Source organism: Nesoenas mayeri (assembly GCF_963082525.1).
Source record: "Nesoenas mayeri genome assembly, chromosome: 11".
Taxonomy (NCBI): Eukaryota; Metazoa; Chordata; class Aves; order Columbiformes; family Columbidae; genus Nesoenas; species Nesoenas mayeri.
The window spans coordinates 5,603,733-5,621,232 of NC_137563.1; the positions used below are offsets into that span (position 1 = coordinate 5,603,733).

Consider the following 17,500-nt stretch of genomic DNA (forward strand, 5'->3'; position numbering starts at 1 on the left):
GAGAATTTTTAGGGAAAAAGGAAGCAGCATTGTCTTAAAATAGAGGCAAATGCTATAGCTTTATAGAAAGATAAATAGAGCAAGGAGACACACTGCTGAGATAAATAAGTGCTGTGGATAAATACTTAAATACTGTAAATAATTATGTAGACAGATGGGTGCACAACTATTCCATAGACATGGATGATATGAGGATGCTCTTATGGGAAAGATGCACAGTAGTTCTATTTCTCTCTTCCTCCTGTGAATTGTTTTGTCCCCTTCACTGATGCTCCTCTGCCAGAACAGTCATTTGCATGGTGAGCTGCTGCTTTTTCTTGGGAAGGTTTGATTTCTCCATCTCCAACTCTGTAGCTTTCCAAGCATTGCATCTCTAATTTGGAGAGCAGCCTTGGAAGAGAGAGCTTAATAAAGCTAAGAAAATCCATTTATGAAAACAGCCCATCTTAGACCTGGCTCCAGTTCTGCTCCTGTGAGTTTCTGATCCAGCAGGATGAAGGGAGCTGAGCTGTGGGGAAACCAGCCTCGGTGGCTGCCTGCGCCCCTCCAGTGCTCAGGTACCCGCTGGAAGCGATGGCATCTGTTGTGCTGCCTCCTCTGCCTAGCGGGGTTTCATCCTTTAGCAGATGGTCTAGAAATGCAAAACAAATCTCGGAGTGGACTGTTGACATCTCTCCTTTGTAGGCAGTTCAGAATTTGATTCAAGTAGTCTATATTTGTCTTGGGTGTTTCAAATGATGCTTTGGAGAATTTGGCTGGGAAGGGTCTGGAACTGGCTGTCTCCCAAAGCTTTCCTGTTACAAATATTCCTTCTTCAGTTTTCAGCTCTTATGCTTCTACTCATGATCTGCAGCAGAAGCATAGTAATTGCTTACATGAAGATATATGAGACTTTTGTGATATCCTCGAAAGACCTGGACATTCATTCAGCTTGGCTCTAGAAATGGCAAACATTGATGTGGGCAATGCTTTTTGAGGGCAGTTTTGTCTTCTTTCTGGAAGATAACTTTTTACTTTATCTGCTCTGACTTCCTGGGATTACCAACATTGGTCCATCTCACTTGAACTCAATCTCTTGAGAAATAGGTGTCACTGGATGGGTCAATAGATGATATGATTTAAAGTGTAGCCCATGGTGGGTCAAGTGATTCTGAAAGCTCCTCTTAACCTCTTTATTCTGGTTGCAATTTAGCCAATGATATAGCTCAGCAAATGATTTTACTAGGTACCAGTCTCTTATTGTGCAAGAAACCTTCTGTTCTCACCCATTTTAAAGGAAATCCAGTGAGATTTCATTACCACTTTTCCAACTAACTGCTTGTTAGCAGAGAAGGTCCAAGACTGAGCCATACTACTGAGAACAGACTCTGACCTTCAAAGTTGTGACTGGTTGTGAGTAAAGGGTGAAAAATACCCCAGATTTCCCCTTTCCAAGCCTTCCTGTGACAGGCTACTGGCAAAAACATGTTGTTTCGTAGTGTTACCAGAGACTGTACTGAAAGCTCTGTTAAATATAGCAGAGCCATGTGACGCCCCTACTTGCTGGACGTTCAGTCTGCTCCTTGTCATGTGCCGAATGAGGAACGTGGTGAAACAGCTTGTTCTTGCTGCTGTTAGGCGGAAGATCCTCACTATCTTCCTATGTCGTCCTTGTGAGAAGTACGTTTGGGCAGGACAGCATACGTGCATCTCCTGGTGAAGATTCATCTCAACCATGGAAGAAAATATTGGGCTGATTCACTGGGGAATTATCAAAAGACATTTTTTTTTTTTCTATAGTGCCCTTATGTGGGCACTGGCCATCAGAAGTCCCTCTGGATCACATCTTGGTTTATGCCTGTTCTTTGGCCATTCTCATTGGAAAATATGCTCTTGAAGAACTTGTTGCTTTTAGCAATATGTTCAGAAGGTCTTTGGTTCAATCTTGCCTTGACTTATCTTCCCCTCACATCCCACCCTTCTCCTACTTCTCATTGTGCCACATCTGATGAAGTGAGCAGTTCCCTGCACTGTACCACTAACGGGGCTGTGGATTGATAGCTCCTGGTTGCAGAAACCCTTGTCGGGGGCTTGATGGGCTGCTCAGGGTTGCTTGATGTTGCAGGGTGAAGGAAGGAAGCTGGTGAGCTGTGTGCTCGTGCTTTATGGCCCTCCTGGTGGGACTGGTGGGCGGCCTGGCATAGCAACTGCTCAGGGCATTTATGAAGAGATTTATGAGTTTGTAATTTTCAGAGGCCCTGAAGGAAAAGTGTCTTTAATTAAATTTTGATTCTCTCTCCTCTTTCTGCCCCCTTCCCTTGCCTTCTCCCTCCCCACTCCCGTCCCTGCCTCTGGTTTGTTTACCAAGACCCAGCAAAGCTTTCGGAGAACAGGTAGGAGTCTTTGAGCGTAGCCAGGAGGAGCAGAGGATTGCAAAGCAAACAAGCAGATGGCAGATATGATAAAGCAGCCCCCGGCCAGCTCTGCCAAGCTCAAAGAGCACTCTGCGATGCAGTTCAAGTGTTCCACAGTAAGAGCTTCCTGCATCCCTCTGCTCCGGACATGGATTTGGCAAGGTCTCCAAGAGACCAATGGCCAAGCTGTGTTCCTGTGCTCTCATTTGTGTGGTGCTCAGATCCTGGCGTTGCTTCAGACTACCTGGGGACGAGACAGCCTTATGTTGCTCTGCAGGCTCTGCTGTGGCTGTCATGCTTGTGCAACCATCCATCTCTGAGTGGTGGCCTTCTCTAGGGGCAGAGCACAAAAACCAAAGGAAAACAGGCAGCTGCCATGTATTATTTTGTTTTGTTTTTGCTTTTGGTGAGTTTTTCGGTTATTTGTTTGTGTGGGTTTTTTTTTTTTGTTTTTTTGGGTTTTTTTTTAAAGGAAGTTCTAGAATAATAAGAGAAATTGCCTTGGCCTTTGTGATATACTGTTAGGGGAACAGGGACAGGTTCCCCCAGGAGAGGCTGCCTTGGCACTGCCCAGGATTTCCCCCATCAGCAGTCTTATTTTGTGATCCCTCCCCAGCCACTGAGTCAGTGGCAATGTCCTTACCCAGCCAAGATATGTCAGTCCTGTGAATAGATTTCTATTAACCCACTCAGCCCTAAAGAGCTGCAGTTAAAAGGCTCTGAAGACACCATTGTGTCTTCGTAACAGCAGTGATGATTTCCCTGAGAGGTAGGACAAAAAGTGTCTCCATTCCACTACTTCTACAGAGACTCGATAGCTGCTTCTAGAAAGCAGCTTGGTTGTGGTCCAGGTGCCTTGACCACCACAGCTCTCCCTGTCCTGTGCAGCTTTCTGATCTCATGCTTTTGTGGTGCCCGCACCCTTGAGCTGTGGTCTGTAGAGTGCTACCAGCTTGGTGGGTGCCTGTAGACAGGTGAATTTGGGAGTGGGTTTGGCAGGGTCTGCTGCAGGATATAATCGCAGCCTGAAGTGCAAGGGAGTACTTGGCCTGATGCTCAGCAGACACATGCTACTCCCAACTAGAAAGCCACCAACCTTATGCAAGCTTGTTTGTTTGGTTTTTGTTTCCGCCCTCATCACCATGCTGTGGGTGAGGATGCTGTTTATCCCTCTCCTTCCTGCTCCCTCGATGGTGCAGATGGAGAAGTCACTTGACCTCTGCACGTCTTCAGGTCTGGCTTCCCCGCATGGATGTGTTGTCATGTCTCCTGTTGTGAGCTAAAAGCCATCAAGACAGGGATGTGTTTTAGGGCCATGTCGGGCAGGGAGACAGTGCTTAGTCACAGAGGTAAATGTTGAATGCCCCATCTTTCTCTGCCTTCCTGGCTCGCAGGCTAATGCAAGGCAGCTTCCCTCCCACTTGCCTTCAGGGTGCTGATGAAGTGGCTTGGGGGTAGGGTGTGGAATAAATGTAGGGAGACAGGGATATGGCTGGTGATGGCACTTATGCCTGTAAATGCTGGTGACTGAGGCTGCAAGAACCAGCAGAGTCAAAAACAGACTCTGGAGATCTTGCTGTAATGTCCCTTCATATTGCCAGGCCATTTTTTGTACAGGGTGACTGTTGTGATGCCCAGTCTCTTGAGTCATTTTTAGTAGGATTTTCTCTCCTGGGTATAAAAAGATGTTTGTTTTGATTCTGCTGGCGCCATGTTCAGATGCCTCTGGTCTCACGTGGAGCTTCATATGACTTGTCCTCATTCACCGACCACACGCTGCAGCATGTCCATGTGGTTAACTCCCACTCCTCATTTATTTTCTGAAACTGTTCTGTTTCCCTGGTGTCTTCCAGCTAGAGGACAGTGCCTTGGTTAGCTCCTGACATTGTAAAGGATAGAAGTGGAACTGGGGCTGATTCCCCTCGGGGGAGGTAGGAGATGAGATGAGATGTGCTCTGCCCCAACCTTCACGATTGCATTGGGCACCAGCTGCTTGTTTCTCGACTGGCATCAGGAGGTGATGCATTTCTGCAGAACAATCTGCTTTAATTGACTATTTTCACTCTTGCTGCATAAAAACTCTCATCTTGAAAAGCTTTGGTGTCGGGCTGGCAGGGTGGCAAGTATCTGAGCATTTCTAGCCAGGAGGACTTGCCAAGCAGGAAGGTGCTGGGAGGTGTGAGGCAAGGTCCTTGTAAGGGCTATGGCAGAACCCCCACCCCTGGGACTCTTAACCCAGTGACAATGGGTGACAGGTGATGTGTTTGCCAGAGCTCCTGCATTGAAATGCAAGCGGCGTTCCTTACTGACCTCTGATGGCAGCCGCGTCCCTGCCTGGAGCTCGCCGGCGAGGAGGTGAGTGTGCTATGCTGGTTTAGAAAGAGAAATTTCCCCGGGCCTTGGAGGAATTAATCGTTTTATATGCTGGACTCTTGCCTTCTGACTGATCTATCTGAATTACAGATTAACTGGCAGCGTGGGGACAGAGGAAGCCATTTCAATGAATAGCTCTCTAATTTATTAAAGGGGTTGTTTGGGCTGGTGGATCAGCAATGCTGCAAGTTCTCTGAGCGGAGAGCTGTTTTCTGTGCCCCTCTGCACCTCCCAACCTTTTATCCCCTGCTTATTTTAGCTTCCTGCCCATAGGGCCCCTCTCAAATTTGATGAGAGTCCCAGCAAGGCAGATGGAAACCCCAATGCAGTGATACCCTTTGCAAATGCACCATCGGCTCCCAGAAAACTGCCATTTCAGAGCCTTTCCCTAGGGGCAAATTCTATGATTTTTTTTTTTTTTTTTAAGCAAAACCACTACCTTTATAACCAAGTACTATAAATTTTAGAGTAAGCTGTGGCATCCTGGAAAACACTGATGTGCTGATGCCGCAGTTGGTATTAGTTCAACCAAAAAGCATCAGTGATCAGTTCCTCCTGAAGAATATCAAGGGCTTCCTCCTTACCCTGTGAGTCTACAACAAGTTCTTGAAAACCTGCAAAACCTAATTTTTTTAAAGCGATTTTTTCCTTTAGCAAATGTTGATCCCTGGACTTGCAGCAAAGCTTGACACTCCCAGTACCATTATTGATGTGAGCATCATGGTCTGGGCAGCACCAGGGGCTCCCCAAACCTCAGCATCGTTTCCTCTCCCAAACTGCTCAGCATGAAGGAAGATTTGTTCGTTTGTGGATATTTCTGACATGGACTTCATATTCCAGAAGAGTCTTGTAATACTGTAGGAGCAGATTCAGGATTTAGACCAATATACAAGTTAAATACATTTTGATTCTGTAAGCAACACACTATTTATCTTGGGATAGAATAAATCTGAGAGACTGGTATCGTTGCCAGAGATCATCTCAAGGAGGGCTGTGAAGGAAAAAAAAAAAAAGATTTGTCTGAGAAGAAGTTTTATATTTTCATTGCCCTCATGCATGAACTGAGCCAAACTATGGTTGCAAGGATTATTTTTTTATTTGTTGACCATGTAAGAATTTATCTGAGGAAAGTAAACATCATGAGTCTGATTTTAAGTTGGGTTTATAAATTCACACCCTGAGCGAATGCAGCCGCTCTCTTGCTGGCAGGAGCCGGGCATGCAGGGTGTCTCCTGGAAGTGAACCCAGTCCATTGGCATCTGCAGCCTCAATGGCTGCTTGATGTTTTCATAAAAATTCTATTTAAAACAAAAAGGTCAGATGTTGACCAAAAAAGCAACAACTGAGAACTCGTTTTGTTTGAAAAATTACAAGTGCTAATAATTACTGTATGAGAACCAGATGGTGGTACTGACCAGTTTAGTTTTGTGGAAAAAAAAAAAGAAGAAGAAAAACACAGAGCAAAGACAAACCATGTGTTGTGCCAGGTACTTTACATTTTGAATGCTCCTTCCATTTGAAACCCCTGAGCAATGCAGAGTGCGGCATTTTTTTTAATGTATGATTTTATTATTTTTTTTTTATATTGACAGAATATTAAACCAAAATAAGGAGGCCTGAAAATTAATGTCCTGTAATGATAGCAAAATCCCTCTGTCTCAGGAGTCTCATAAATGGAATATTTGGAGAGAGGCACACATCTCGCTGGGCTCAGAGAGGCTTCGGTTACCACTGGAGAAAATAAACCTCAGCTCGGGCAGCCGGGCTCCAGGGAGAAGGTGCTGGTGTCAGCACGAAGTGATGTGGCTGGAAGATAGCCTCGTTAGGCTAATTGTTCTGGAGCCTTTGCCTTTCCTGCCAGGGCTGCCTGTCTCCTTACCCATAATCCCAAAACCCTTTGATGGCCCATCAGGAATATTGGACTTGGCCCAGTTTTACGTCCATCCAATAACATTATGAAATTGATAGTGACAGTTCCATTGGCACTAATTTCAGTAAGAGATTGGAGCCAGAGGACAAGCGGTTTGCTTTCATGGCGGCTAAGCTTTCCAAGTAGATCAAGATGACTCAAGACTGATCTTGCAGCAGCCGAGGTGTGGGAGGGGGATGAAGATGGCTGGTGGACCTGGGCAAGAAGCTGGTGAGCAACATGCTCAACACCTGCCTTCAGCATGCGATGGTCCTGACCAGTGGGATGCATATGCTGCTGCCCAGGCTTGCGCTGCAGGGCTGCTGCTGTCGGGGCTTTCTCTCTGTGGATGGTGTTTATTAAGCAGTGTCGGGCACCAGCCTCAGCAAAGGTCAGGAGAACTTGTGGGCAGGAAGGCAGCAGTGGTTCTAGCTGTTTCCTCTGAGACCTTCAGTGGTTCTTGCTGGTTTGGGTGTTTACTGGCACAGACACAGGTTCCTGCAGCATTGTGCTCTTGGCTTAGGTCAGCAATCCAGCAGCAGGCTAGGCATGCTGGTGGTGGAGCTGCCAATGGAGCCCCTCACTGAGACATCAGTGGTGCCCCCTGTACTACAGGAACTCCACACTGAGCAGGTTAGGTGTCATGTCCCAAAGCTTTCACCCAATGCTGGCCACAGGGTTGAAGCTGATGCAGTTGCCGTGGCCTTACTGCACATCGTGTGCATGTTCTTTGCTGGCTAAATTGAGGAGAAATCTGAGATGTAGCTTAAACTGCCTCTGCTTTCCTCTCCACCCTGCAGCTGTTGAGCCAAGGTCTGGTTAGAGGTGAGTGGAGGGGAGCATCACCTTGGTGCTGAGCTGAAGCTTGCAAAAGATGGCTCCTTGATGCCTCTCCAGCCTCACACTGTGTTCACACATTTACCCGAGCAAGGGCTCGGGAAAAATGTTTATCAGTTTGACACAGTCTCATTCTGCGGTGGCTGGGGGCCAGGAGAGAGGATAAAAGCCTTAGGCTGATGATAAATTGGAAATGCGGAAAGAAAATGTATTTGCTTAGTGCTGAGCAGGCTGCCCTGCTTCAGGCTTGGGTGTTTGTGTGGGGTCACTTGCCCCTGGGGTGCTGGATGCTCATGAGGAGGTGAAATGCCATCAGGGCCACATGTAAGCCCCTGTGTGAACACAGTCATGGGGTGCTGAGGGTGTGGGGGATGCATATGCTGCTACTGCCTTGCCCATGTCAGGCTGTCCAGGGAGGCTGTGGAGTTTCCTTCTCTGGAGACGTTCGAAACCTGCCTGGACACATTCCTGTGTAACCTCATTTGGCTGTTCCTACTCCAAATGGGGGATTGAACTGGATGAGCTTTTGAGGTCACTTCCAATCCCTGTGATTCTGTGATGTCTCTGTGTCAGTGGGACTGTCCCCCTTGGTGTGCTTAGCAGCAGATGTGAGGATGCCTGGATACCTATCAGCACTGAGCAAGCCACCATCCACTCAGGAAGGGGTGTGAGTGAGTGAGCATTTTCAAGGCTAGACACGAGGAAGAAATTATTTACAATGAGGGCGGTAAAACACTGGAACAAGTTGTCTAGAGAGGTGGTGGATGCCCCATCCCTGGAGACATTCAAGGCCAGGCTCGATGGGGCTCTGAGCAACCTAATCTGGGTGAAGATATTCCTGCTCATTGTAGGGAGCTGGTCTGGATGAGCTTTGAAGGTCCCTTCCAACCCAAGCTATTCTATGATTCTTTTATGAAGTGCTAATGTGACCTAGGGCTCAGTGAGTGTGTGTTAGTGTTGCTCTTACATGGATGAGGTGTGTTGCTTTTGGAGACATCTCTCCATCTTCCACACAGAGCAGGGGAAGAGCTGTGGTTTGGATCTGCAGATCCCAAAGATCTCCACTGGAGGGGCTGGGAATGAGGAGGTGGCTGCACACCAGCGGGTTCGGAGGTGCCAGGGCCTCCTGTAGACAAGCTGTAGGAAACGCTGCAGTATATAAAGTGCATTTTGCGAACAGAAGAGATTAGAAAGCTGATATGATGTTATTCCGATTGATTTTGCTGTTGTATTTATACCTGGTGGTAAAGAGCAGACATACTGGAAATCAATTGGCCTTGTGCTCTTCCCCACTCCCGCTGCAGCACCGTTTGAATGAAATGTTTATATCATTTTTACGGTGTTTCTGTGATAGGGATGAGTGAGCCAAGAGATTAATAGGTGCTGCTGAAGCCTTTACCCAGCCACTGTCCAGCTCTCACCTCATAAAGCCTTCACTGCTCGGGAGTTCAAGGTGCCCCCGAGGTGACAGCTTGGTGACTTTGTTTGGAAAAAAAACCTAGAGGCGAATCTCTAGTCAAGAGGAAAAATAGTGGAAAAAAAAAAAGGTAAATGGCAGTAAGAGGAGGATTTGGGTCAAGCAGGATGGTGCCCAGCTCTGGAGGATGATAGAGACCCAGGGGAATAAAAACAAGTTTTTTGGCTTCAAATAGAGCTGATCCCATAAAGATGGATGGAAATGGTAGCCTTATACTCAGGAGATAAGGCGGTGGGGATGTTATTTTGCTGTCTCATACCTGACAGCTGCCTATCCTGCCCCAACAGCCCCTTCTGAGCCTTGACCTTGGGACTGGGGCAGGAGGTCTGCAGTGGGGCCACGTGGGGAGATTGGCCATGCACAGCCACTGTGACCCCAGGTGCCTCAGTCACTCTTCCCATCTCATCGGGGTGTGTGTTCCTTTGCTGGGGGAGCTGCTGGTGCTGGCTTTGCCGTGCCAAGGTGCCATTTTGCAGGATGGATGTGTTGGAGCCCAGCTGGCTTCTCACATGCCATGGGGAGCATGCATGCCCAGCAGTGGGAAAAATTGGATTATGACCTGCAAATGATGAAGGCAGGTGGGGTAACGGTGGAAGTTGACTGGGGATGGTCTGAATGCCAGCACTAGCGTCTCCAGATTAAATATCATCTGTCCTCTTTGGAGTGACAATCAAATAAAACCTACTTTTCTTCTTCTTTTGCTGCCTGTACCGCTATCTGCTTCATTCCACCTCAACAGTGAAATCCTTGTCCTTTGGCAAACGAAACAGCTATCCAGTATCCATTCCCTGTTATGTGGGAGAAGATGTTGGCTTATTCAATACTTGAAAAGTCATCAGATTCTCACGTTGCAGGATCGAAAATGTTCTCCTGGGTACATCCATGCCCTGTTTGCGGTCCCTTTCCTGGTTATATGGTTTTTAAGTTGATGAGGCTTGGTACTGCTGGGCTGAGAGCTTTAAGCCTGAACATAAAAATTCCTGCATGGCTTTCCTGCAGGTGCTGGTTGGCTTTGCTGTCATGCATGGCCTCAGCTTGTCAAATCTCTCCCTTTTTAATTATCAGATTGTCTCATCATTTTTTACTGTAAGCGTTTTCTGTTGCTTGTTCTACCGAATTTATGTATTTGTGCCATCATATCCATTGACTTTATATTTTATAGGATTTGATCTTAATGTTTCCATTCCCGAGCATGAGTGCTTATAGGATTTGTGTCTAAGCTCAATAAATAAACTTCAGCAAGGGGAAGAAGGAAAGGACATGGGAGGAGAGGGAGAGGTTTGGAGATCCTCTGCCCCCAATGGGGTTGGAGTGATGCTCTATACTGGGACTACCAGGGCAGCTGCATGCTGGAAAGGGTAAGGGGAGGATGCACAGGGCTGCTGCAGCCCCTCTGCCCTGATACAATGCCTTTTGCAGCGAGAGCTGCTGTCTTCTCCTGCAAATACTGAAAAAATCAGAGGGAAAGAAATACTGATATCTAAAGAGGGAAAGGGGGTTTTGTAAGCAGCAGTATTTTAGCAGACTGTTTAAACAGGAAAGATCCTGAAGTGCTTTGAGGGTTGTCCACTGAAAATGGATCTGACAGCCTTTTTTTTTTATACCACAATGCAACTGCAATTTATTATGAGGTGGAAGGTGGCAGCAGGGTGAGGAAAGAGCCACATGTCCAACCCAAATGGTGATGGGTGCGGGGCCCCCTGGCCTGTCCCTCTCTCCCTTTCACACCAAAGGTCAATGGGATCTTCAACTCCTCGAGATGGTCAGGGCTCCAAACCCATCATCTTGTTCAGGAGAGGGAAAAACAAATCGCTGCTTGGCTATTTTCTCCTGCCTTTGCTGCCAGAGGGCTTGGAAGCTGAGGATTTAGAGTAGATTCCTTTGAATCTCGGGTTGAACCTCAGTGTTCTGTACAAGTTGAGGGATCTTCTGTGGCACGATGTGATGGACCATCCTGTGGTTGGGATTGGAGACCCTGGGGATGAGGAGAAGCAGCTGATTCCCATTGCAGGAGGGCAGGGGACGGGCTGGAGCCCAGGGCAGTCTGGCTCCAAGAGGTTCCCCACAGGCACCAAGCGCCGGCTTGGACCCATGCCCACAGCTGCCAATAAAAATTAAGAAATTGATTTCCTTTTGTTTGCCTGAAAGGACAAGGCACTCTTTATGAGACAGTAAATGCAATCTTGCTCTGAGCACAGCTAGATTTTTAATTGTATTTGTTGTGCTTGCGCTTATTGTTTTATGAGTTTCAGTTCCTTCCCTTGCTGGTGCAGAGATCAGCCCTGGGGGATGGTTTGATTCCAGCTTCAGCAAAAGGTTGGAATTTTCTTTAAACATTTTTCTGTTTGTTTCCCTGATGAGCTGAAGTTTGGGGTTAGTTTTCTATCTGCATTAAAAATAAACGTGCAAGTGTGTATGTATAGCTCTGAGTTGTAAAGCTGGGCTGAGAGATCCTGACTTGAGATTATCCACTTGCCAGCCAGTGATGCGACCCTTTGAAGAACAGCATTTAAGATTTCGATCAGAGAAATATAGAAGTGCCAACAGAGGCTTGAAGTCAGAAGAAGAGGGGGTTTGATATATAATATATACTGGAGTTTAATGAGGTCTGCTTCAGCACTTGCTGTACGATGCACAGTGACCCACTTTACTAGGAGAGCACTTTTTTTTTTCCTAGTTATGGGTCATATACAGTTCCTAATTAAGTAGGTTAATTATATGACTCCTTTATATTACACAGGCGAATGTAGATGGCACAATTATCTCTTGCAGTGATCATTTTTGATCAGAAATGATGTTCTGAGTGACAGCTTGCTCTCTGCTTCAGCAAACTCTGTTTCTGTCTTGAGCTTGTGGCCTGGGATGTGGATGGAGTTGTCCTCTCTGAATCCACGTTGGAGACCCCATGGCCCTGTCCTGGTCCAACGCTGTACCTGTGGCTGCATCGGCAGCTGCCCAAACCTGGTCTGTAGTGCTGGTGAGGTCCATGGTTGGTGTTTCTTTGGAAGCACTGAAAAGGGAAGAGACCTGAGGGCTGTTTGGTTGCAGGTAAAAAGTGCTGCAGCTTGGGAGGGCTCTGAGCAGCATCAGGCCCTGTAGCTAAACTGTCCTAACTGTCCTTGAAAGAAGTTTCTTTAACCTTTCCCTTCTCAGCCCCACAGCGGCTGAGCCCCCGCAGCATCCCCGGGTTATCTGTTCCAGTGCTCAACCATCCGTACCGCTAGGCATTATGGAAAACATTCAAACTCTAATCTCCCTCAGTGCAATTTAAACCTATTATTTCTAGTTTTATTCCCAGTGGACGTGGAGAACAGCTATTATATTTCTCTTTGCTGCAACCTTTTATGTATTTGAAGGCTGTTATCATGTGTCCCTTCAGTCGTCTTCTCTCAACACAAAGCATAATTCTTTCAGTTTTCCCTTGGAGGTCATGTTTTCTACACCTTTGGACATTACTGTGATAGCAAGCTGGAGGTTTTGTTGTTTCTTCACCTGTCTGCCTTGGAGCATTCATTGCGTTACAGATGTGTATGAAGTGACCATTATCTTCTCTAATCTGTGTTTATTTATAAAGTACCCTATATTCCTGAGCCTGTGTTTTATCAGAAAGTATAGCTCTTAGTCTTGATAAATAATTTACCGTTATGTTATGATCATGCGAACAGGGGCTCCCTAAGCTATTTATTATTTTTTTCTTTATTTTTCTTAAGTAACAAGTTGTCCATATAACCCTTTGAATGAACTAGGTGATTCACAGACACAGACTAAAAGGTATATCCTATTTCACAGAGCTTCCAGATAGACAAGGAGATAAAGGAAAACACCAAGCAATTGGGTTAGCATGGAGAACAGCTAAACCCTGTCCTTGCAGGCAGGGTGAATGCTGTTGTCTGGTGAGACATCTGTTTGGATGGAAGGAGAATCACTGAAAGCCTTTTGGAGTATAAATGTGGCATATTGGATGCTCAGAACATAACAAAGGCTTCTTAAAAGTGCTAATGAATAAACTCTTTTTATAGTTAATATCCACAATATGTTTGTCCATAACACAGGCTGAGTTATTCACAGAAACAGCTACTGCATTACTGTTTAGATTCTAAATTTCAGAGAAGCTCCAGAATATTTTATAATTGTGTTTTTAAATTGAAGGATGGTATATCAGGAGTTACCCCAGGCTACACCTGACTGTTTTTCTACATTTTTACAGTACAAAATTGGCTTAATTTGTATGTCCCTCTGCCCATTCCTCTGTCAAGTGCAAGGTAAACCTAAATCTTAAAATCTGTATTTATTATTCCAAAATAAAGCCATTCATCAGCAGCTCAACCTCTTTACCTACTTAGTGGCAAAAAATATATATTATTGCCAAATAGATTAAAAATGTTGAAGTCTAGGCAGCTGCTTTATTTCCAGGAGTTACTAATGGCAGTATATGTTTTGAGTGTCAGAGCAATAGTCAAACTCATAAAAGTGATTGGTGACTGCTTGATATCAATGATGTTTTTAAAGTCTGTCTCAGGCTTGTGCAGCAAATTCAGTGCTGGTCTGAGTCTCAGAGGGGCAGCAAGAGTGGCCATGCGGATTTGGATCAGGGAGCTGGATCTCAGCCTTGACCTGCCAGAAGAGATGGGAATCACAGAATCATGGAATGTCTCAAGTTGGAAGGGACCTGTAAGGATCAATGACTGACAGTGATAAAGAGCCATGGCTGTGTTGTAGGAGTTAATGCTGTCCAGATATCTACCCCTCTCCCCCGCTAAGTTAAAAGAGGAAACTTGGAGAAGTCCTTTACTGTAAATAATTATGTCTTTAATCCAGTTATATCCTGTTGAGGATATAGGGATGGCTCAGCTGAATATATTATAGTTCATGCCAGCTCAGTGCGTATCATCCTCAGAAATGTTTTTGAAAGCTAGTGCATTGCGTCCATCTGGTGTGTTCCTTAGAAGCCTTGAGAATGCAATTTATTTTGTGTTTTTCAAGAGCTGGAGATACAGTCAGAGGCAGTAAACTGTCCCTGGATTATTGCAAGGGTAGAATGTACTGTGCGTGGTGTACTGTCCCTGTGGTGTCAGGGCTGCAGCTGCCTTGGCAGTTCTTGGGTTTTGCAACTTTTACATTAATGGAAAGGGATTGAGATGATGATGGAGCATCAGAGTTCTGCTCTAAGGGTTTTGAGGCTCATCAGATCTTGTAAATGTCCAAACCTGGAAGCATCGACTTGAGCTGGATGACTAAGAGACTGAGTCCATTTACAGGACCCAGTGTTTTCTGGAGAACAGAAGTGAAATTGTGAATTGGCTGAGACGCAGTTACCTCCTACCTCATAGACCTTGGACAGGTTTGGGGAATGAAATTAGTGATAACTAGTTCTTCTAAGAAATGAGTTGTAGGAACAAACCTGTGGAGTGTTAAGAAGATCAGATTCTGGATCTGTTTATTGTCGAGGAAATTGCCATCAGAACATGGGGTACTAGATGCTGGTGGTTCTTAGTCTCACAAGTGCCTGATCTCTTTGATTGTGCCCTACTCGTTTAGAGGTAGCCATGTCCTAACCTCTTTGTGCCAGAGGGACACTGTCGTGGTCTTTGTTCCCTAAAAATGAGATGCTGTGCCAGCAGAGACAGCGAGGGTTACCTGCTGGTAGGGCTTTGTGGGCCCCCGAGAGCTACGTCCCCAGCAGGGTCTGTGCTAGCCTGGTGCATGTTCCATGGCTGGTTATGAAACCAACCATCTTCTTCCAGCACCAATGTTGTAGAAGAGATCTTTTTTTGCTCCTTGTCACGAAAGTGTGATTTCTGCTCTCAAAGGAAAGGACAACAAAGACTTCCTTCATATCATTCACTAGAGGGGCCTTTCATGTCCCACTGTCTGATTAGGTACCTTCCTTTGAAGCACCACCTTGTTTGCTTGGGGAAAGCAATAAGCCCTCAATAGCCTCTCCCACTACTCCACTGCAAGTGAGACCTTTATGGTCTCTCCTCAAATTATTTACACTAGTCTATACCAGCTGATATTTTTATGGCTTGTTTTGTGAACTGCATCTTGAAATGCAGAGTTCTCCCCTTCCCAGCACAGCAAGACCAGCCAGTGGCTCAGGGTAAGACCAAAGGGACATGCGCACTGTGCAAAACCCAGCCCTTCTGGTTTGCATGCAAGGACTAGACAACGTGAAAGAACAAAAGTAATTCAAACTAAAATTGCCTGTTTGCTTTTTGTGTTTGGAGAAATACAGCGTGCGTAGTCCCAACAGAGGCATCTTGCAGCAAGAGCTGAATTTGGCCTTTATGTCTCAAAAGCTGGAAGTCACGTGGGTCCGGGGAGTAACATAAAAAGCAAGAACCTGCCAGAAGGAATTCACAATAAAGGGAGAGACTTTTTTCCTTGTGACTAAAACACCTGTCACAGCTGCCAGGACTCTGCTAATTACACAATAACTTTATTACATCCTGCTTGGAAGACAAAACAATACTTGAAGCTCCAAAAAATGAACAGCTTTTAGACTAGATTAATGCAGGCAGAAGGACTGCACAGAGCCAGTGTTTGCCCTGTCCTCCCAGGAGCTCTGGAGAGTAAAATGGCTTGAAGACTCCCCTCTTTGTTACTAGCAATACATAATATAGTAATTGTGCAATTAGAAATAGAGGCATTTTCTATGCAACATAGGTAAAAGACAGGTTTCTCTGAATAGGGTTGAAGCCTTAATGCAGCATCTCTGCTCATTTTTCCTTGGGCTTCTGGTAGCCCCTGGTAGCATTCAGACAGGAGAAAAGGAGAGAATCTCTAGCTGAGTATGTTTTTTCTGCCCATGTGAATAGGTAAGGGAGGTCCTTGTGAAAGGTTGCAGCATGGTCCCCATATTGCCTAACTCCTCAGCATCCTGTGTTTACACACCATGAAAAGCTGCAGCATGGATTAGAGGGTTTCACCTCATGATGGAGATGTTTGTGACATTGGTTTGCAGGTTGGATGAAAACAGATGGAAGTGGGGAATAATGTATTAAGGCCTGATGTCCCCTGAGGTTTTCCAGCCTTAGCAGCTGATAGCAAAGGCTGAAGTTAGGAGGTCTAAAAATAAAATAAAGCATAAGCCAAAACCAGGGTAAATATGAACTTTGTGAAGTAGCTCCATGTGGGAAACAGGTCTTGGCTCTCAGGTATGGGTGCTCTTTCCTTCCTCATTTGATTTTTACCTATGGGAACAAGCTTGTCATTGGTTAGAGTAAGATTAGAGCAGTGATGCCCTTGAGTGTAGACACTTGGGTGTAATGAGTCATGACAGGCACGGGAGGCTGAAGGAGCTGGAGCTGGGTTGCTGACTGGCCGTCTGCAGGAGGGAGATGCATGTTGGTGCATTTGGTCATGCTGGTGTTTTGGGGGTCTGCTCCGTGGGTGTAGACAAGGATGTGTAAGCGGTTGCTGTGGGACTTGAGGAACACATGTGGACTGGCCCAGGAGGGCAGTGTCTAGCTGGAGTGCTGGTGGATGCTGAGATGCTTGGGGAGTAGGAAGGTCTCTGCAGGTATCAGCCCAAGCAAAGGGCACTGTGTGTGTGCTCAGGTGAAACTAAACAATGGGAGACAAGATGGGTGACATGTATTCGGAAGGCAAATGGTTTTGAGGTGAAATAGAACTTTGACTGTGATGTTTCTTCAGTCTAAGTTGCTTATGTATTCTGCCAAGTTCATGATGCCAGGGCATACAGGCGCCACAGCAACTGATCTGTCTTGTGGCAGCCCTAAGAGAGGACTTTGCAGGACTCACCTCTGCTGTGGTGTCATCTGTAGCTACTTTAACCCCTGCAGGATTGTCAGCCTGGTACCCCAAAACCAGGAGAGTCTTCCCTGCTGTGTGAGCTGCCTGGGGATGGGCCAACTGCGAGAGGTGTCAAGACAGGCATCCCATACAGAGGCTGGTGGTGACCCACTGCAGGAATCCATACCCACCTGGTCAGCAGGTCTTGTGGGTTCCTTTTTCCCTGTTGTGCCTGATAGATGTCCATGGTGTTTACAGGTCCTGTGGCAGTGATCAGCGGAGAGGAGGATTCAGCCAGTCCCCTCCATCACATCAACCACGGCATCACGACGCCCTCATCCCTGGACGCTGGCCCGGACACGGTGGTGATCGGCATGACCCGCATTCCTGTCATCGAGAACCCTCAGTACTTCCGACAAGGTCACAACTGCCACAAGCCAGACACGTGTGAGTGCCCGATCTGAGCGGAGCCCCCTGCGAGGACCAGGGGATGGGTTGGGGGGACGGGGGAAGGAGGGCGAGGAGGAAGAGGTTAAGAGGATGAGGAAGAAGAGAAAGAGGTTTTTGAGGAGAGTGGGTCTTGGTATGGTCCAGAAACCAAAGTGAATCTCAGGTCTCAGAAATCACAACATACATGTAGGTGCTTCCAGAGAAGATTTTCCACCCTCACCTTCACCTCCCTTCACCCTCCCTCCGCCACCCGCCAGTCACCTCCCCTGCTTGCCTGAAAATGCCATTCAAAGCCTGGCTCTACCT

The 17,500-nt window shown here is 46.4% G+C and overlaps 1 protein-coding gene across 4 annotated transcripts in view; it reads left to right on the forward strand.

The window, feature by feature from the left end:
* NTRK3 (neurotrophic receptor tyrosine kinase 3) overlaps positions 1-17,500 on the forward strand; it is a gene marked incomplete at its 5' end in the record, with an annotated part of 209,275 nt that overhangs the window by 96,365 nt on the left and 95,410 nt on the right. For all 4 annotated transcript variants that reach the window (XM_080351172.1, XM_080351173.1, XM_080351174.1 and 1 more), the window contains one exon: positions 17,003-17,191. In XM_080351172.1, the coding sequence (XP_080207298.1) occupies positions 17,003-17,191 (189 nt within the window). The remainder of the gene's footprint in view (positions 1-17,002; positions 17,192-17,500) is intronic.